General features: G+C 40.4%; 1 protein-coding gene across 1 annotated transcript in view; it reads right to left on the bottom strand.

Annotated features, from left to right (window-relative positions):
• Positions 1-428: 428 nt before the first annotated feature.
• The window catches only part of SPOCK1 (SPARC (osteonectin), cwcv and kazal like domains proteoglycan 1), a 287,906-nt gene continuing 271,970 nt past the window's right edge, over positions 429-16,364 (bottom strand). The window contains exons 8-11 of the mRNA XM_084535944.1: positions 11,148-11,369; positions 10,492-10,554; positions 5,674-5,811; positions 429-4,646 (exon numbers count right to left, since the gene is read on the bottom strand). Of these exons, the coding sequence (XP_084392070.1) occupies positions 4,456-4,646; positions 5,674-5,811; positions 10,492-10,554; positions 11,148-11,369 (614 nt within the window). The 3' untranslated portion in view covers positions 429-4,455. The remainder of the gene's footprint in view (positions 4,647-5,673; positions 5,812-10,491; positions 10,555-11,147; positions 11,370-16,364) is intronic.

The raw sequence follows: 16,364 nt of genomic DNA, 5'->3' as shown, positions 1-16,364 counted from the left end.
ATGTTTTTGTCTTCATTTATACTGTATATAACAATGTGAATGTGGCTGTGTTTACAGAATTGCCCAGAAAACCTTCAGAAGAGATATAAAAATGTGATTTGCAAACAGGGGAGGAAATAACCCTGAAAGTTTCCCCCACCCCCTTCTACAGCTAGTTTCCTTAAAGAAACAATTTTAATTTAATTTGTAAAGTTCTGGTTTTGGTACAGCTATTGCTTTCAGTTTGGTTTCATTACTGCTTTTAAAATACAGCTTTCTAGAGACCTTACATTAACTTCACAGATTACAGCTGACATTGAACAGAGGTAAAAGGTATAAACCAAATATAAAAGACCATCCATTTCCATGCATGATTAAATGCTGACTCAAGGTACTGCTGTATTTTTGATCCCCAAAGTTTAATAAAATTTAAGACAGGCAATCAGGAGTCGCAGACAAATTAAAATTTATTGAGACAGACAAAAATGCAACTATTTCAGACTACAGTTAAGCATTTACAGTTAACCAAAGAAATATAGCAAAATGTTCACATTCCACTTAACTCCTTATGGAAAAAGCATTCAGAATTTACTATGCAATTCTACTTACTATGATAGTCTACATCCATCTACAGTAGGGACATCAAACTGAAACACATAATATTTGGATCTCTCCTTACAGATCTACACATTTAACAGTAACGGACATCAACAGCATTGAGAAAAGTATAAAAAGACCAAAAACCACCTACTGTAGAAAGGGCTTTTTGATGTATAGTAACTGTACAAAGCAGTCTATGTATTAAAGGAACTTGAATGGCGTACAGAAGGGCCTGCAATAAAAGCCAACAAATGTAGGAAGCTAAGCTCGGGCGATCTGGTGGTCTGTATCGAGTGATGACCTTAGATCTATGTCAGTTGCTGCTTGAGGGGAAAAATGCTACAAAACTTCTAATATCAAAATATTCCCATGCCAGAAATGTACACTGAGACTAACAGACTAGGCTGGAGAGGCAAAGAGAAGCATTCACTAACAAACAGTGTTGTTTTAAATATAAACTTTACATTTTCAATATAAACTGTAGAATAAATATTAAATAAACATTTCTAATGGTTTAAAATAATAGTATGGAACGGCTTAAAAAGGGCAAAAAAAAGGAAAAGGATTCTTTGTGTTCACAGCAAAGTCTAGTAATGACCCAAAAAACCCAACTGTGCTGAAATCTGAACTCAAGGAGATTTTGATTTAACCACAGTAGTTAAAAGGACACCTTGAACCATAAAGCAATGCCTAACAGTATTTCATAGTCTCTAATATGAAAAGAAAATGAGATTAAAAATTGGTTTGTGTCTCTAAAAGAACGGGACAACTCTGATTCCATTTTTCACAATAAGAAAATATTTGAAAGGTCAATGACTTGATTCAGATGGGAAGTTCTGCTTTGAAAAAGAAAAAGAAAAAAATAGAAAGAAAAAAGAAAAAGGAAAAGGAAAAAAATAAAAGAAAGAGAAGAAAAGAAAGGAATTCAATTAAGCCACAAGCAAATTAAATCTTTTACAAAGCATGAAGAATGGAAGGGGCTTGATCCAACAAAGAACTGGTTCTTGGTAGAGTGGCTGGTTCCTTTTAAAGAAATAAAGCATCTTCTTAGAGGAATGTCTCAAATTGGACACATGTATCTACATTATATGTGTGTACATAAATATACATCTATACACACAAATATGTATATAAATGTACACAAACACACATGTTTATATAGCCTGCAGTTCCCCTGACCACTGACCAATGCCAGTGGATTTCAGAAGGACTTTGTTAAATAGCTTTGTAGTTTTGGGTAACACGCTCAAAGCAAACCGCAGTCTGAGCTGCCACTCAAAGCACAAACGTTTGTCTGACATCTGCCTGACAAGGCTATGACACATTATTATTTGATATCATTCTCTTTAAACTGTGCTGTCGCTGTAGCCTACTGAACATAGTCCATAAAATTGTATTTTCCTGATGCTGGCCCAGATTCGGAAGACCAATTGGAACAGGTAACTGAATGATCACCTGGATAGGGGCATCAACACGAACCCAGGCCAGTGGGGCTGTGTGTACATGTGTGTGTGTGTGTGTGTACATGTGTGTGTGTGTGCGCGCGTGCAGGCTTGGTATTTGTTCCCAGATCATCGATCTAGAGAAAAAGAAAATGAAAGAGGAGACAACGCCTGAGCCCCTGCAACATGTGGTGTGTGAAAGGACTGCCTTTTCTGTATTGCTTTTCCACTCCCATCTGAATGCAGAGGTCCTGCACGGACGGGGAGATGGGCTGCAGAGCCCTAACAGGTTTTGCAGTGGGCATTGGCTCTGAAGAGGTGTGAGGACCACAGCTCCTGGGACAGTGTTTCTGGAAAAGTGACTTCTGCCAACCAGCACGGTATGTCCCTGCTTTCCTAGCATAAAGGAATTCTCTGGAATATGTTTTGACTCCATACTGTCAGCACATCTAGAGCCAACATTAATTCAGAGGAAAAAAAAAAAAAGTCTAATTATTTCTCTATGTAATAAGCACATTTTTCATTCTGCAAAATAAATCATAGGCAAATCATGGGCACTGCTAAAATACTTACAGCTGCTTCCCAACCCAGCAGCTCAATTATGGTACCCAGAAAAACGTCCAAAGCTATGGGAGTCCCACCTGCTGGACTGGCAAAGAGCTCACGTGCTGTCTTTCCCTTGAGTTTGAAACCTTGAAAATGCCTTGTCACGTAAGCATCCACACTGAAATATTTATACTATTCGGGCTTTCATTAAACGCCTCCACCCAATGTGGCCCTTCCTGCAACTTCTCCCAGCGAGAGAACTGGCTCTAGCACACTGCTAAGGGCTGCCACACGCCTCCCTGGTGGTCGGTCACCATTTACTGATCCTGACCTTGAGGAGAAGCACCAAATGGCAGCCTCTGATCATGAAAGCCACAAGCCAAAGAACTCACACAAACACACCCAAGTCACACAGCCAGAGGGGGAGCCAGGAATGCTCTCAAAGCATGTGCAGACTGCCCAGTCAAAGTTATATACTAGCCATCTACAACCAAAAGGCTTTTTTTTCCCTTTAGAAATATTGATCTGCCAAATGCACTCCTGCTGTAACTCATCGACATCAATGGGCAGCATTTCTGAAAAACAGCAAAAATAATGAAAGGTCACCACAGTATATTCTTGCATCAGAGAACTGCCATGGGAAAGGACACAGCAAATAATTTAATGTCAGTGTGCTGTGATACAATTGTAGAGCTATAAATACAGGGATGATGCTGAGGGAGTCACAGATTGTGTTTTAATACTAGTCTCTTTTACGTGTGTGTTAGGAGTGTGCAGCTTGTCACACTGAGCAGAGGAGTTAAGCTTTTGAAACACTCCCACTTAAAGTTGCTATTTTAAACAGGCCAAATAAATATTAACTATTTAAATTATAGAAATGACAGCTTATTACTTTTGATGGTTAGTGTCTTTGAAAGCTATACAGCTTTGCAATGAGGGATTGCTTAGAGTAAATAAAGACTGGACAGACCCACAGTGTGTGAGTTGGGAGCGGAGGCTGCCCGTGTGACATTAGTGCACTTAGTGCAAATGAGGTCAGACAGGAGCTGAAGAATGCCTGTGGAGGCGGTTATGTTGCTACAGATTGATGACACTCTTTGCTCAAACACTTTGATAGTCAGACGGACTCTGTTCCCTGCCCACAGGGCTCGGTCCGTGATAGCTGCAGGTTCTCAGCATCTCTCAAGATCAAGGCCATGTTGCTTAACCAAAATAACTCTGTCAGAGAGCTGATCTATGCTCCAGTGGGTTTGGTTTTCAGCGTGGGCTGGGCTAAGCCTGTTGGACTCATTCTCAAAGAATGTAAGAATAAAATCAGCACCAAACCAGAGGGTTTCTTTCTGGATTAAGCCCCTGGTGCTAGGAAGCCAGAAATCAGTATCCAAAGAGACTTACCCTAGAGGAACACAACAAATATGGAATAGAGAAGGAGACGCCTACTTTTCCTTTTTCATGAAAGAAAAATTACTGTTTCTGATATGATCCAGGTAACAATTTATGATACAAATTGTCTATGTTTGATAACAACAGAAGGACTCCTAAACCTTGTGCCAGTTTGCTGAGCCCCTTCTGTGATTCTTCTTTCACACAATATATTTCATAAGCTGTGCAATTGAGGATTAAGACATGAAATGTTTTTGAAACAAAATTCATTGCCCCTGTGGATTAGAACAAAAATCCCCCAAACCAACTGAAAAAAAGCTGAATTCCAAACAGTCCTCACTGGAAAAAAAAAAAAAGAAAAAGCTGTCTTCCAAATTAAAGAGACCATACAAAATTAAACTCAGTAGAGAGGGAATATTTGTGCCAGGTACTCTCAGATACAATTGCAGAGATATGATGTGACTTGCAATATTGTGCAAAATGTGAGTCCTTAGAATGATGGGCACTACCATATATAGCCAATTTCATCATCCTTATCATCATCTTCATCTTCGTCATCTTCATTAGCTGCTCTTACATGAATCTTCAGTTTTCCTTCTTTGTCTTTTTTTGCTGCTTCAGGTTCCTCTTCCAAATCATCCAGCAACACAACAGATCCACCACTGCCAAAATCCCCTGAGGTTTCCTGCTCTTCTTCTGAAATAGGTAAGCAGGAACAGTCATTTCCTCACACGACACCCAATCCGTTGTTTGTCACTACCCTTGTCATTCAAGCCCATTTGCAGTGTTATTTTAAAAATTAATTCTCTTAGCTGTTCTTGAAAAAAACCTCTAAATTTCAGTTTTTATTCTAATGGGATAAATATATATATATTAATTTACTCTAAAAATTTTACTTGCTTGAAAAACAATGCATTACCCTACACCCAGATGCTCAACTGATTTTGAGGTGAGTATTGACTCAGTTCACATGCATGCAGGCCAGAAAAGAATTACTCATTTGCGAATACTTTCAATGCATCATGACTAAATAAACCAGTCTAAAAATAATCCACAGACTGATTTTATTTAAGTGCATAAAACATGCTTTGCAAGTACACCTATTTAGCCTAACACCACTGATTCAGTTCTGGGCAACCCAGACCTTCTAGGTCACTCTTTTTTTTTTTTTTTTTTTCTTCTTCTTTCTGGAATTAGAACAGCTGCATCCACAACCATCACTAATACCCAATACCACTAAAATCTTGCTTGTGTAGGTATAAGAGCTAACTGGCGAGTTTACTATTGTACTGTCAGCAATTTTGGGGCTTCATTGCTGATTCATAAAATTTTACAGATTGGCCTTCCTTTGTCTGGAAAGACATTGTTCATGATATTCCTGTCCATGTGTGCTCCAAAGTATACAGAACAATACATTTAATAACCTTGTATAGCAGTCCCATAGCCTTAATTATCAGTGACTACATATCCCAAGCTGGCAGCAAAAACATCTTATCAGTGGCTATTGCATGCTTCCCTCTGCTGTAGCCCCTCAGCCCAAAGGACAAAGATGTGTATATGGGCCCATTTGTAATATGAATGGGAAAATAAAGGAGCATGCTGAACACTGGTAGTTATGTTTCCCTGTTGTCACTTGTGTTATCGTACTTCATCTTACAGCAATGGCAGGGCTTACAACGATGTTAATTCCTTTGCTATCTGAGGAGAGACCATCATTACTCACCACAACTAACTGTCCCTTGTTTTCTTGAGCCAGCTATCTCATTCCCGTACTTATCAACACACCAGCACTGCCCTGTGCTGCCGTGGCACTGAGTGGCTTTGTAATAACCTTCTTCATTGCACCGTGGGATGAAAGCACCTGAATAAAATATAAGGTATAATCAGTGATACAAGCCTCTATACAACCAAGCAGGCATATAGAGTGTTATGAACTTGTCTCTTAGTTACATTAAGATCTTCACAATGTTGGCAAGGAAGTACTTGTGATTATCTGGTGCCTAAAGGGGAGCAGAAATTATATATGATTAACTATTTTCAGGCACCCTGGTCACTGCACAGTGCATGAATGTTTGTGATAGCACATGGAGGGTGAAGGCATATGCTACTAAAGATAGGTTTTGTCTGTCTCCAAATGATTGATATTCCCAAAGAGCCTCTTGCAGATTTAACTCTGGGTTTTAAGCTTTTCTTCCCAACTGGAATATTACCCCAACTTCATTAATTCTGCATTTCCCTTCCATTTGCACTCCTTCAGTGTTTATCATACACGTCTTCCCACAACACTGTAATTATCCCTGGAAGGTATCTGCCATCTGCTTGCTATTCATATTAATCGCAAGCACAACTTCTGCCTTACTGAGAGTTCCCATGCATAGAAGAACTAATGCATAAGCTTTACAGAGAGGGACAACGGGATCTGAAATCCCTACGTCTTCAGCTTTGAAGCCTAAGATTTATCTCAGAATAATACCAATACAGTTCAGCCCTGCAGAATGTGGTTCCTTCTGGCTTCCACAGACAGGCAAACTCTCAGGAGGAACCCGTGTTATTGTTCCCACCACTTTCAGCAGGTACACTAAATGTACTTCAGTATGAAAAGCTCTCTTGTCCTTTGAGACTAGTTAGTTTTATTCCCAGGGGAGGTCAATAAAGTCATTTTCCATTCTTTGCCAATTGCTTCAATTTGAAACATAGCAGAAACCCACCCTTGCCCCAAATCTCTTGTCTCAAATGACTTTTGAGAAAGCGTTTTCTCCTTTGTCAAAGACACCTGTGATTTACTGGTCACACAGTAAGTTTTTAAACTAGTTCCATGTGTATTGCATGTCTTCAGACAATTCATGTGTCAAAGGGTCTATTTCCACTATATTTCTCAAAGAAAAAAATGAATGAGAAGGTGCTGCCCAAATGCCATGAAATTTTCCATAGACAATACATAAAAGGGGACGTCAGTCAATCTCAGATTTATATATATATATAATGAATCCTTGAATTTCCAAACTCATTGTAATACAGAACTTTTCTAATGTTTAAATGCCAGTAATGTAGTTATGGAAGATCAGAATAGAAATCTTTGAACATCAGCAGAAATCATATATCTGATCAGTTTTGGAGACCACTTTACTTTCATTAATGAAAGTATTTTAAATAACTTCAAAGCATGGTCTTATGGTTTGTTTGCTTATGGGAACCACCACTATATTCATGTGCAAGTGAAAGCACAGTGATGACTACTAAAGACTCATTTTTGCTATTTATAAAAAAATGGTTCATCGTGCACATGTATTCACCTTTGCAAGTTACTGCTGAATGTTTGATCCCTTATTTCAGTATTCTTTCATATTTGTGATCATGGCCTCTCTCTGTTAAACACTTCAGGTGTTTATCAGACAATTCAATACCTTGGAAAAAGTGTTCTGGTGCTGATTTTCAGCTCCCCTGCTATACCAGTTGTGCGTCTGGCTCCAGGGAACTACCAAAGGGGGAACCTACGTGGCTTCACAGCGTGAGCAGAGAATGGTCTCTGTATTTTAAATTGTCTCATCCTTTCTCTTTTCCTTGGGCAATGCAACCTTTCCCTTCTTTGAAGTAGGCCTTTTCACATAGTTTTACTGCTTTCCTTGTAAGGTATTAAAATGTTCCATGCTGACTGTAAAAGCCATAGATTAGAAAAAAAAATACGGCCCAGGCTCACTGCCAAGATAACTATGTGTGGAAAGGATTCACACTTCGGGTCACAGTGTGGAGTGGAAGGTACTTCTCTTTCTGCAGGGGAAACTTGTGCTAATTTGTATGTGACACTGGAACTTTAAATATTTAGCACATTAGCGTCACGGTGTTTGCCAACCATCAGGGAGAAGACTGCAGCATGTCCTTGTCAGTGTGTCAGGTGCAGGTGATAATCCGGTGACAACAGAGAATCACTGGAAGCAAGTGTTGCATAGAGTGATGGTTCATCCTGTACCCCCCCACAAAACCAGCCTCTGTGTGCATTAGAAATAAGCTCTGCCTACAAGTTTTGGTGGTATGGAGCATGGCATCCAAACACTGCACTTGGCAGGGACATTTCCCTCTAGAATTTGGTTGGGCGTCTGAGAACAGCTGTGCAGTTTGGGAGGAGAAAGGAGTTCCCATTTCCTTTCCCTTCTATGCTTGCACAGCCAGCGCTTCCCCACGTGTGTGGCGCTTTGTGGTGGGGGCTGCTGCTAGAGCAGCTTCACTATTCACCACTTCACAGCCTTAGTTGCTCCCCACTGACTTCCTCGGGCTAGGGAATCATGCTTCCCCTGACTCTCTATGTCCCCACAGTATTTAATTATTCCCTGCAAACTGGAACAGCGCTGCTGAATCTATATCCTCTTTATGGATCCAAGTCTAGGTCTCTTAGTTCTGCATTCTTTCCTTATCTATATAACACTCCCCTTCCTCAGAGGACATGGGGAGAATAATTATATGCTAAAGATAGTGAAGCACACAGGTAAAAGCTTGACAGAATTAAGTGCTAGCTCCCTGTATTAGCTATTATACCAGCTCAATTCACTGGGCTGATATAGAAGAAAATAGTGATGGGAGCAGAAATTTATTACCTTAGTGATGTGAGAGTAGCATTATCAGGATGCACAGTTGTATGCTCTAAAAGTACACTCTCTGCAGTTAATTGTACTCTAGATAAATCTGGTAGGAAAAGATGAATAGTGCTGTTTACTTTTTAATTCAGTCCCCTGGGATGCTAGACTCTATTTGAAAGTCTCCGAATTCAACATATCTAATGGCAATTGCTTTGAAGTACTTTGTTGCAACTGTCATGTGTGTTGAAAAATATATAGAGAACAAAATATCAAAAGTCATCATTTTTTATCAATGGATACAAGTGAACAGAAATCTTCCTCATGCACACTGTCCAGACTGTAAATGCTGTTCTCTGTATGTCAGGGACAGAGAAGGAAAGAGAATAATTAAAGCCTAGTTTCTCTGAAAATATTCATCTCTCTTTTCAATCTTTACTGTTGCTACAAGCAGTATTTTTGTCACGTGTATGTTTGGTTTTCCATTTGCATGACTTTTCACTCATTCAAGAGAAAAGACACTGTTTTCTGCTGTATAAATAGCCATGAGATCAGATTAAAACCTCACAGAGAGGTGTCATTATGCAGCCAGACTTTCAAGGCAGGTAAAGCAAAGAGCTCTTCTCCACAATATTTTCTAGCTTATTGAACAATCTATGCCTGGTGCTTCTTGATTTGTTGAGCTTACCCACTTTTACCCTTTATTTTTTTTAATATAGTTGACTAGGAGTTATTTGTGGTAAGGGACTGTTGTTACTGCTGTAACTTTGTCATTTTGCTATTGTGATCAGATCCCAGTGACATGCCATACAGCTGCCTGTGTGTTGTACTACCTGCAACACCATCATTATTTTTCCCACGCACTGGAACAAACCACTTATGTTTCAACCTAGATGACATTTATTGCATGCAGCAAATAACAGCAAAGCATAAAATAAATATGGGATAGCCAAAGCTATCTATTAGGAACTGGGCTTCTTATTTTTTCAAGTGGCTTTGAAAATCATGAGACCCATGAGACAGAGCACACAGTGGCTTCCTCCACCAGGACGCACGTTTGAACAAAAATCCAAAATGTTTACTGAATGTAGCACACACACAGCTGAGCAATCAATCCTCCCTTCACTCCCACTGCTAGGCACAGCAGGAGCTACAACTCTGAAACATCTTAATCTTTATGCGAACATGCTATGAAAAGATGATGGAACTAAACCATAATCCCTGTAGCCTTTGGGAATATTTATTCTCATTTTAAACCAAAGAATCCAGGCCGGGATTGTTTCTAAGGTATCTGAACCTGTAGTTCAAAGCACTGGCTTCTGGGTTTGGTAAAGAGGAGCTTTGCAGAAGTGCTATTCACAGGGTCTGCTAACGAGCATCAAGAAACATCAGAGTACAACCTAAAAGCAGCCTCAGAAGCAAACTGAAGCCTGAAATGCATTTCAGCAGAGCTGCCATGCGCTCTCTGTGCCACAGCTCGGGATGTTGGTGAGAAGAGGTTTGGTTTGAGTGTCATATACACGGAATACACTGTTATACTTTTAAGTAGGATTAGACAAAACTGACCCCCAAGGCACATATACATTACACCGTGACTGGAAGAAGATATGAACCTGTTGGCTATACACTGTGGCACCTTCCATCAAAAGTGGGAGGCTGGAGTGTGAAGCAACTTCTGTGCTTAGTGCTGACCTCCCAGGTGATGAAGGCAATATTACACCCTGCTCAGATAAGGCTTTGCATTTTTGAGAGCTGTAAATTAGTTGGGAACCCATTGCCATGCTGACACCTGTTCTGTATGTTGCTATCTCAGGATTTGTTTAATTTCATAGTTTCAGGCCTATACTCTGTGGTGCATATTCCTGATTCAAAACATTAGTCTCTAATTGAAAAACCATTACTGCGTATAAAGTTACAATAATCACAGAAGCTTTAATTAGTTGAGTAAATGAATGGCAAGTAATCGAACTTACCCAGCAGACTCTTCCCTCTACTTAGCTTTTGAATTCTATTCATTTCGTTCTGGCAAGGAAGGCCTAAAATATAATGGATGAGAATCAGTTTCCAGATGGTACAGGACAGACTCTAATGACTGGCTTCACTCCTGACATGAAATGTAGACTACAGTACACCTGGGAACGAAAGAGGGCCATATGCTGGTACTGTACTGCAAAACAAATTTATGTCATTAACTCTACTAATTAAAAAAAAATAAAAAATTGCTACATACTTTGTTTGAGACTAGTGTTTGGGGGCCAGTTTCATTGTTAAATTGTTTTTCTTCTTTTCACCAAACTGATATAATGCCAGCTCTCTACTTTTTGATTTGCTTATAGACTAATTTCTGCATTAGTAAGAGAGTAAGTTCTTGAGCTTTCTACAGCTTGTTTCTAGACTGTGTGCTGGCACTTATCACTGCTTTGTTTCTGCATCAAGGGATGCTAATATAGTTCATCTGTGACATTAAGCATAGTTACACAATGCCCTTTTCACACCAGTGCTAAAGACAGAAGCTTTGTAGTGTGGCTAACTACCGATTACAAAACTATCCCTACAAGCAAATCAATCAAAATTTAAGCTTGGGGAGACCCAATCAACTTCTCTTTGTACCGCAAATTGTACAACTCACCACCTGGCTTCTGGAAGCAGTAACACCACTCATTGTTGGAAAGCTTTCCGTCTTTGAAGGAGTCACAGGAGTTGAAGAGAGGCTTGACACATGGCTCATACTTATCAAGATAAATGGCACTGATCTCTGAGGGATCCAGCAGCAGGTCGTAGTTCATGTCAAGTTTGTTGAACATCCAGCCTAAGGAATCCTTACAGATTGGTAGGATGCTGGTGTCAAATCCTGCAAGAAGACAGGCAAATATCCCCAGCTGAATACCAGCACAGGAATCATTGATAAGCTGAAGCCATTCTAATTTTTTTTTTTGTTTGTTTGTTTTTTATTTTTTTTTTTGGCTGGACTCTGAACATTAACTGGATTTGTCCAAACCAGAACAAAATTCTCAGGCTGAACTGATTCAGTAAAGCTTAACACCCAAGCATGGTGGCAGAAAGGAGCGCTACTCCTATGCTTTAGGAGCTGCAGGGTGGAGAGGGCTGAGATTTGTTGCTGATTACTGTAATTCAAAGTTACTTCTACTCAAAAAACATCACACATACATTTCTTTTTCCCCCCCCCTGTCCTCAGTCCAAGGGTGTTGGCCTTATTCTCCAAAAAATGAAATGTGATGAGATCTGCCTCCACTCATTTTTCAAACCAGGCTGAGTCCAAATGCAATTTAAATCCTGTTTCCAAGGCCTGTTTCTGGTTCCCTGATCAAATTCTTTCCTCGCATGCTCTCACGTTCTACTTCTCAGCCCAACTTTTCACTCTTCAAAGCCCTGCCTCCCGTGGTGGACAACAAGAAGCTTTGATCTGGATCACGTACTGTTGTGGAGGGTCAGGGGTATGAAGGGAGGAAGCATCTCTCTCACTTGACTCCCCCCTGAAGAATGGCAGCGTTTCAGCTGGGTGCTCCACAGACCTGCACGTGCTCCTGTACATGTGATCAGCATTATTTGTCCTTGCCTGCTCCAGGATAGTGCAGCAAAAGAGGATTCTGCTCTTCTAGTACTTTGGAAATCATCGTCATCACTCATCTTAATAGCACAAATCCTTAAAAGACTGCAACAGCAGTGATACCACAGGAAGACCAAGACATGCATATGGATACGCACAATGTATATGAGATGCACGTGCCTGTATTTTGCAGTTCCCACAAAAACAGAGGCATTACCTTCTTTTACAAACAAGACAGTGCATTATTAGTCCGTACTGTCACTGCATTTTTCAGTGCTTGGTACAAACAAGGACTAATTTCCAAATTATTTATGATGCAAGAGAGTACATTTGTGCTAATAAATCTGAGAATAAGGATCTCAGTTCCAACAAGGACTCAGGAACATGCATACATTAACTGCGGATTTACACATAAAGAGGGTACCTGAATCTCCTGCCCCAGTACCATGTGCTCACGTTGCTTCAGCTGCATGATAAGCCTGCCTGTGCACTATTTGTTCTGCTATGGCCACGTGGAGAAGCCTGATGGGCTTTTTCCTTTTGTTGCATCTTTCGTTGAAAGAGGTCAAGCTTAGCCTTATGTGCTGTAAGTGTCAAGTCCCATTTCTAGATGCTGCTTTGTTAAAGTGAAACCTAAGATGTTGCTGGAATCACGCTGACAGTTTGTCCAGGCTCTGCAGCCTACCTGCTATTTTAAGCATTAATCCAAGGGAGGGCAGTGCTTTGTGCTGGAAGCTGTGCTTTTTGTATGCAACTGCAGCTGAAGGTTGTCAGTGACATGGAGGAACAATCAGAAGGGTTAACTAATGGGAAGGTTTATGTCATTCATAATACATGTTTCTTGAAGAAAGGAAGAGGCTAACACCATTTCCTCAGGGCTAGAGGCAGCTTAGGCAGCGAAGAGAGAGATCATGCTGAACATTTCATCACATTTTTGTGCCGTTATCTCCCCTAATGTTATCTAATCGAGTTTGAGCACAGTGAAAAAGAAAAAGGCTGTATGAATAGAGGTAGGGAGGAAGCCTGACTGCCTTGCTGAAGCAATTAGGACTATTCGCTTCCATTATTTTATTCATCTGAAGAAGGCGAGCAGGACTTGGTCATTCTGCAATCCCTTGTTGAGAGAAATGACTTCGCAATCCTCAACTTTGCTTTTGCAGAGCTCGAAGGCGCAGGGTTGGTGCGGTGACTCCTGCCTTGTGTGGGGTGCATGCTGCACCTGATTCCCCTCCATGGGACACATTAAAAGCTGACGAACTGGCAAGAGGTGATGATACTCAGTTGCATGGTGGAGCTGGGATCAATACATGATTCAACTAGCCCAGCTTAACAGTTTCTGGGGAGAAATAGCTGGGTTCTGTTGGCAGCTTTTTTCCTGCATGGATGCCATCTCTGGTGATGGTCTTTATGCCATGTTGTGGCACTTACTGCTGCTTAGGTGAATAACTGCAAGGTCTGCTGTGCAACAGCATGCCATGTGATGCTTAGCCCTGCGACTCTCTAAAGGTCATCTAACTGGCAAGGATCAATGCAGGGAGGAAGAGATCCTGGCAAGAACTTGCCCCTGACAGTGCCTGTGGATTATTTTTGAGTCTTGTTTTCCTCCCTGCTGGGAAGTCTTTATCTGTGTGTACAACATGCACTCAGTGATACAACAGCAGCGTGCCCCCAGCACTGAGCTGTCTGAGCAGATCACAAGATAGTGACTGATCTGAATACGAAGCTGCTCTGTGACATACCATCAGGGCTTGAATGCAAGATACAATCATGAAAGGTCACTTACGAAGACAGTTAATTACATTAGATGAAGAGTCTTGATCAGAATTTCTTATAAACAAGGGAGCTTTCACTATTGCGACCAGAGTTGCAGATTAGGTTTATTAAGAGGCTGTGCAATTAAGCAGTGCTGCATTTAGACAGTGTAGTCTGGAAGTCGTTAAATATTACAGCAGCAGGTGCAACGGAAAGCCCTTAGCTAGATGGTTAATATCAGTGAAAAGGCTAATTCTTTAATCACCCTTCAGTATGTGTTTGAAAGTGAATAGTAGCATCTACTTCCACTTCATATCATCTCCTGGTAAAAGCTACTACCCATAAATCACCTTGTGCAGTCCTGCATCTACAGTCCAAGCCCAGCAATGCTGGATGTTCTCTGCACACAGCAACAGGAATGAAAGCAACGGGTGGACAGAGAGCACAGTGCAGGCTCTGACTTTATTGTGCAACCAGGGCAGCTGAGGGAAGATGGTTCTCAGGGCTCACCTAGCTTCACTGGGAGGTCACTGTGCTCCCATCAGACTAGGTGAGGCCAAATGATCTTAAATGAATTAACTCAGTTTTGGAGTCTTATGATGTACTTGCTTACAAATATGACACAACATGTTGGATGAAATAAACTACATACTGTCATTTGTAATGAATGTAGTGCTTGGTTAGTAGGCTGGAACTCCAACACAGCAGACCTGGCTTAGCAGCAGTCTCAGTGAGATCTTTTCTGCATCTTTCTATGTGTCAGCTCAGCCCTGCAAGACCTACGGTGAGAAGCAAGAGAAGGGTGCAGACTTCATATCCCTCCTGCTCTTGGCTTCTGGGCAGACGCTGCCAACACAGATGCCAATTAGTGTCAATTGTGGTGGTGGTTGCTCTCATCTGGACACCTGGTCACAGCGACCTGGATTGAGACCATCACATTTCTCACTCCCACTGACAGCTGTTTGATGTCCTAACAACATTCAGTTGCTACGGATCTGTAAGGAATTCAAACTGGTGACCTACATGTGAAAGTTTAAATATCCCTTTAATGCCTAAAACATTCCACCTTCTCTGAATTAAAATGGAATTAAATTAGGAAAAAAACTGTAAGTGAAAATCATAATTAAAAATAAACACACCTTCTGGCACATGAAATTATTTTCCCTCTCTTCAAGAGTTGACTTACATAAGCAAGATTTATTTTATTAAAGTATACTACAATTAAATTAACAGGGGAATAATTAACCTAATTTCCCCCATCACTTAAAATAAAGGAAGGAGGAAAAGAAACGTTCCCCAGAAAAGTGCCTTTATATTGCATAGATCTCTTGTACAAGAAAAACAACTCTCACTCCAACTAAAGAGACTATCTAGATATAACATGGGGATGTTATGAATTATCAACAGGCTCGGGAGCAATTTGAATCTGATCTTAGTACTTAATTAGTTTTATTATTTCTTGTTTCAAAGCATGTCCCTGAGTTACTAATATTATTTATTAAGGATTTTATAATTGTACAAAGACTGTGGAAGACAGAGTTCCTGGACTGTGGTGCTTTGTTAGGATCTCACGGATAGCACATTGAATGAAGGTTTGAGATTTGAAGCACAATGACTTGCCCTTATCCCTTCCCTTTCAGCGGAGTAAAAAAAGAAGACAAAAATGTACTTCTTTTTTCTTCACCTGGGGGTGAACTTAATACACTCAAAGAGCTTATTTACACTTACAGTAACATCTTGAAAATTTAATGTAGCATAGAGAAATCTCTGCTGGAACACCTTCTCTAGACAGCTGATGTGTCCGAGGCATCTTAGTCATCACATCCCACCATCTGTTCCTTTCACTGCCACAGAGGCATACCCAAAATGGATTACTTTGAGGATGTATATGCCTTTTAAGACTCTACAAGCTTAACCAAGCTTGCTCAGCTTAATGAAGTGATCAGCCTGCTGAGGAGGAGAATACATGCAAAAAAAAAAGGCAATGGGTACATCAGAGCGTATTTCCAGAGCCGCGTATGTCCTGTTTGCATTTGTGTCCAGGATTCACACAAATATTTTTTTTTTCAGTTTGGGTATGTGAACTTTGTTTTGGATTTTGAGCCCCCTTTTATTCTTACAAATGTTTGAAGCTGAAGTTAGAGGAAGCCAAACCCTACTGTCCTTATTTAGTGTGTATTTGCAGTGCTACCAGAGAGAACCAGAGCTGCAGAATTTGGTACATGCAGACCAATTCATGCATACTGTTGCAATTTCTTAAAAAGAAAAACAAGCTGAAGTTTTGTGGCATTTAGAAATGATTTGGACATCTTAACTCATAAAGTTTCTTTCCTTTCCTTTTTTTTTTTTTTTTTTTTTTTCTCCTGACACAGAGAAAATAAGAAAATGTGCCAAACTAAGTCAACAATCTAAAAATGAACATTGTTGAGATCAAGTGTTTAAGATCATCAAGGCAGCCTTTCATACAAAAGCTGCCAGGAATCAAACTGAACTAAAAAGAGATAACAGCTTCTCTGTGAATCAGAG

Source organism: Aythya ferina, assembly GCF_964211825.1.
Source record: "Aythya ferina genome assembly, chromosome: 14".
NCBI lineage: Eukaryota > Metazoa > Chordata > Aves > Anseriformes > Anatidae > Aythya > Aythya ferina.
This window is presented reverse-complemented; position numbering and strand designations above follow the sequence as displayed.